This window comes from Nansenia antarctica (assembly GCF_963989245.1).
Source record: "Nansenia antarctica genome assembly, chromosome: 9".
Classification (NCBI taxonomy): Eukaryota; Metazoa; Chordata; class Actinopteri; order Argentiniformes; family Microstomatidae; genus Nansenia; species Nansenia antarctica.
In genome coordinates, this window is record NC_137679.1 from 7,972,354 (window position 1) to 7,977,353 (window position 5,000).

The 5,000-nt window shown below is 64.2% G+C and overlaps 1 protein-coding gene across 1 annotated transcript in view; it reads right to left on the reverse strand.

The window, feature by feature from the left end:
- zfpm1 (zinc finger protein, FOG family member 1) overlaps nt 1-5,000 on the reverse strand; it is a gene marked incomplete at both ends in the record, with an annotated part of 35,953 nt that overhangs the window by 25,947 nt on the left and 5,006 nt on the right. Inside the window, 5 exons of the mRNA XM_080539179.1 lie at nt 1-571; nt 613-1,396; nt 1,487-2,170; nt 2,409-2,657; nt 3,667-3,906. The exon at nt 1-571 is cut by the window's left edge and continues 3 nt beyond it. Of these exons, the coding sequence (XP_080395305.1) occupies nt 1-571; nt 613-1,396; nt 1,487-2,170; nt 2,409-2,657; nt 3,667-3,906 (2,528 nt within the window). The remainder of the gene's footprint in view (nt 572-612; nt 1,397-1,486; nt 2,171-2,408; nt 2,658-3,666; nt 3,907-5,000) is intronic.

Sequence of the window (5,000 nt, forward strand, 5' to 3'; positions counted from 1 at the left end):
GGGGCGGACACGATCGTGTTGGCGCGGGACCTCGGTGGGGGGGGGGACGCGGACGGGGGGGGCCGTGGCGGGGGAGCTGCCCCCCCCCTCCTCGGAGGGAGCCCCGCCCAGGGGGCTACCGTTCGCCAGGGGGGAGGAGGGGGAGGCCGTGTCCCTCCTCACTCGCCCGTTGACGCTGTCTCTCCGGGCGCGCTTGGGCGGCGTGGAGGCGGGGGTCCCGTCCCGGGGACTGAGGCTGGGGCTGGGGCTCGCCGCGGAGCTCTGGCTCTGGTCCTGGTGGGCCTGGGGGTGGAGCTGGGCCTCCGGGTGCTGCTGCAAGGTGAGGACCAGGCCGTGCATGCTCCGAAAGTGCTCCACCAGGTCGCACGTGACGGCCCTGTTGGGGGGGCAGTAGGGGCACACCACCGGCGGGGACCCCGGAGTCGGACCAGGGCCTTTACCTCCCCCGGGGGTGGAGGGGGACGGCTGGTGGTGGGGGGGGGACGCAGCGTCGGAACCAGAGCCGCCGCCCGGCAAGGCGGAGGAGGAGGGGTGAGGGCTCGGGGGCGTCCCCTGGGAGAGGGCCCTCTCGCTGGGGTTGGAGGAGGAGGAGGAGGAGGCGGAAGATGCCGCCTTGGTCGTCTCCGGGTGGAGGTGGAGGAGGTCCGGCCTGGGGGGTCCTGCTGGGGAGGAGCCCTTTGGGGGGTCTTGGGGGAGGTGGAGGCCGGCCTCTTGAGGCGGCTGAGCTGCTCCAGGGTGTGGGGCTGCAGGGTGGTGGCGGGGCAGTAGTACGTCTTGTGGGCCAGGTAGTTCTCGATGCTGTTGAAGCTGATGCTGCAGGCCGTGCACTTGTGGTAGTCGGAGAGGGGCAGGGCGGGGAGGCCGGAGCCGGACGCCCCGCGGGGGGGGGGCTCTCGTAGGCGGGGTCTCTTGCTCAGGTCGATGGGGCCGTCCCCTTCGGGGCTGGAGCTCCGGGACGACAGGGGGCGGGGCAGAAGACCCAGGAGGGTGGCGGCGCCGGGAGGAGGCGGCTCCAGGACTCTCCCCGCTTCCTGCTTCACGGCCAATCCGTGGTGGTGGTGGGAGGAAGGGGAGGAGCCGGCGGTGTGGCCGGCGGCGGCGGCGGCCGCCAGGGCTTCGCTCCGGGCCATGTGGATCTCGTACATCTTCTTCCTCTTCCGCGTACGGATCGGCTGCGGGAGGAAGTGGGCGACGCCCGCAGAGGAGGAGGAGGAGGAGCCGGAGGCGGAGCCGGAGCCGGCTTTGCCGCCGTGAGACCCCCCCCTGTGGTTGGTGGGGTCGTGGCGGGAGGCGCAGTAGAAGCGCTTGTGGACCGTGTAGTTCTCGTGGCGGCTGAAGTGGATGTTGCACGCCTGGCAGAACGTCCGGGCCGGGTCGTCTTCCGACGCGTCCTCGGCTGCCGACGCCGCCCCGGGGCTCTGGCTCTCTTCGCTCCCCCGTCCCCCTCCTCCTCCTCCCCCACCGCCGCCTCCTCCTCCCCCCTCGCCCTCGGAGGACGACGACATCCCCTCCCTCGCCCCTCTGGGGGTCTCCGTCTTCACCTCCCCGCCGGGGAGGGGGGAGGCGGAGGGGGAGGCGGAGGCCGCTCGGCTGCCGGAGGCCGCTCCTCCGCCCTGGGGGGAGGAGGAGGACGGACCCCCGCCACCTCCTCCGCCACCCGTAGCCTGAGACCCCCCTCCTCCGTCCTTGGCGGCGGCGGCGGTGGTGCTCACCGGCTCCCCCTGGTGGTGGTGGCGGCTGGAGCAATAGAGCCTCTTGTGCACGTAGAAGTTGTTGATGTTGTTGAAGGTGATGTCGCACTCGAAGCAGGTGGCGCCCTTGTGGAGGGAGGGAGGGGCGCCGGGGGAGGCGGCGGACGACCCGGGGGGACCCGGGGGGTAGAAGGAGGCGGGGCCCGCGCTGCCGGGGGGCGGGGCTTGGCCCTGCTTCAGGCGGCTGTGGACCATCTCCGACATCTTGGCCAGGATTTCCGACGCCTGCGGCAGGATGGCCGCCTCGGGGCTGAACATGTACTGGGGCAGGAAGACTCCGCCCACAGGAAGTGCCGTCCCGGAAGCTCCTCCCCCTCCTCCCAGGTGGGCGGGGCTAGAGCCCGGCGTGGGGCTGGTCGGCTCGACCTTCACAGCCACGGAGGAGGGGCTTCTGGGAGAAGGCGAGGCGTGAGAGGACCCTGCCGCCGCGTCTCTGTGTATCTTTATCTTCTTCTCCCTCTCCTCCTCCTCGTCCTCCTCACCCTCCTCCCTCACCTCCTCTCGTCTTTCCTTCTCCTCCTCCCGCTGCTCCTCCTTCGGTTCGTTCTCCGAGTCCGAGCGCGGCTCCTCTTTGATGGTCATGTCGGCGGGGAGGTGGTGGAGCTGGAGGAGGTGGTGGTGGTGGTGGTGATGGTGGGGGTCCGGGGGGCTGGTGGCCGAGCCCCCGTTGGCCCCGGGGCTGGAGGAGTCTGGGCGGGGGACGCAGGCGGGGGGCTCGCGGTCCTGGGGGGGGTGGGGCCGGTCGGCGGAGGGCGGGGTGCTCTGGCGGGGGGGTGGGGCTCCTCTCGGCCGGCACGCGGACCTCCAGGTGGGTGCGTACGTGCTGCTGGAGCTGGGCGGGCGAGTCCGAGTTGTGGCCGCACACCTGACACTTCAACACCACGCCGGAGTCTCCTGGGCTGAGGCCTGCGGTAGACACATGCACACACACACGCCAGGGTTAGAGTTAGAGGGAGAGGTGGGGAGAGGAGAGGAGAGGAGAGGAGAGGAGAGGAGAGGATAGGAGAGGAGAGGTGAGGAGAGGAGAGGAGAGGAGAGGAGAGGAGAGGAAAGAGAGGAGAGGAGAGGAGAGGAGGGGAGGAGAGGAGAGGAGAGGAGAGGAGAGGAGAGGAGAGGAGAGGAGAGGAGAGGAGAGGAGAGGAGAGGAGAGGAGAGGAGAGGAGAGGAGAGGAGAGGAGAGGAGAGGAGGGGAGGGGAGGGGAGGGGAGAGGAGGGGAGGAGAGGAGAGGAGAGGAGAGGAGAGGAGGGGAGGAGAGGAGAGGAGAGGAGAGGAGAGGAGAGGAGAGGAGAGGAGAGGAGAGGAGAGGAGAGGAGAGGAGAGGAGAGGAGAGGAGAGGAGAGGAGAGGAGAGGAGAGGAGAGGAGAGGAGAGAAGAGAACAGAACAGAACAGAACAGGAGAGGAGAGAAGAACATTTTCCTGATGACATTTCTGATGTCCTACAGACAGTCCACCCACACATTGAGATGGACAGTTATGAAACATGTTCAAGCTTCTATCCCCTTATCGCCACGACAACCAGCAGCTAGTCTGACAGGAAGGAATGACGCCACGTCTCGCTGTGAACTTGGCAGCTTGGACATTAAAAGAGATGTTTGTGGGGTGGAGTGGAGAGAGGGGGTATGTGATTGAGATTGTTTATTAAGGTAAGCCCCTTGAGAAGATTCTTCTCATTTTCGAGGGGGTCCTGACATATGACAATACAAACATAATAGTAATGCATAACAAATAACAATACAAAGCACCTACACACACACTCACACACCTGTATGTACCTGTAGCCAACAGCTTGGGCATTAAGGGAGGTATGTGTGGGGTGGAGAGGGGGGGTGTGTATGTACCTGTAGCCAACAGCTTGGACATTAAAATAGATGTGTGTGGGGTGGAGAGGGGGGGGGGGTACGTACAGTACGTACCCGTAGCCAGTAGCTTGGGCATGCCCGGTCCGGGGGAGTACACCTCGCTGTGGGACCCCGGCTGGCAGACCATGTGACTGGTGACCAGGTGGCTGTACAGGATGTCCCTGGTGGTGGACAGGAAGCCGCAGCCGTGACACACGCCGTTCAGCGTGTCCGTGTGCACCTTCAGGTGGCGCTCGCAGTTGGCCTTGGTGGTGAACGCCGACAGGCAGATCAGACAGACGAACGGACGCTCGCCTGGAGGGGGGAGAAAGGGGAGGGAGGGAGGGATGGAGAGGGAGGGAGGGAGGGAGGGAGGGGAGGGAGGGAGGGAGGAGATGGAGGAGATGGAGGGAGGGAGTTGGAGGAGAGGGAGGAAGGGAGGGGGAGGAGAGGGAGGGAGGGGAGGGAGGGAGGAGATGGAGGGAGGGGGTTGGAGGAGAGGGAGGAAGGGAGGGGGAGGAGAGGGAGGGATGGAGGGATGGAGGGAGGGATGGAGGGATGGAGGGATGGAGAGGGAGGAAGGGGAGGAATGGATGGAGGGGGAGGGAGGAGATGGAGGGGGAGGGAGGAAGGGAGAGGGAGAGAGGGGGAGGGATGGAGAGGGAGGAAGGGGAGGGAGGGGGGGAGGGAGGGATGGAGGGGGAGGGAGGAGATGGAGGGGGATGGAGGGGGAGAGAGGAAGGGAGAGGGAGAGAGGGGGAGGGATGGAGAGGGAGGAAGGGGAGGGAGGGGGAGGGAGGAGATGGAGGGGGATGGAGGGGGAGGGAGGAAGGGAGAGGGAGAGAGCGGGAGGGATGGAGAGGGAGGAAGGGGAGGGAGGGAGGGGGAGGGAAGAGAGAGGGGGAGAGGGAGCCAGGGAGAGAGAAAGAGCCATGAATAAAAGCTCTCAACATGAATATGCTTTGAAACAGAAACTATTTTTGCTAAAGAATTCTCAGCCATAGAAAAATAATCTACAATTATACATCTATATCTTCACTGCTGTTGCCAACGCTACAATACACTCTGACGAGCCGAAACATGATGACCACTGACAGGTGAAGTGAATAACATGAATTATCTTGTTACAATGGCACCTGTCATTCTATATTATATATATACATTATATATCCATATGAGTCAGCAAAAGAACAGTCAGTTCTGTAGGATGCAGGAGAAATGGACAGGAGTAAAGACCTGAGTGACTTTGACAAGGGCCAAGTTGTTATGGCCAAGGCCCAGTTGTTCAAAACGTTTAATGATTGTTTTTTGCTATCCAGGATCTGATCTATCTCGCTGATGTTGAGTCGTATTGGGGAAATCAGCCAGCTCAATCTGATCCTGGATAGCAAAAAAAAAATCATCTGATC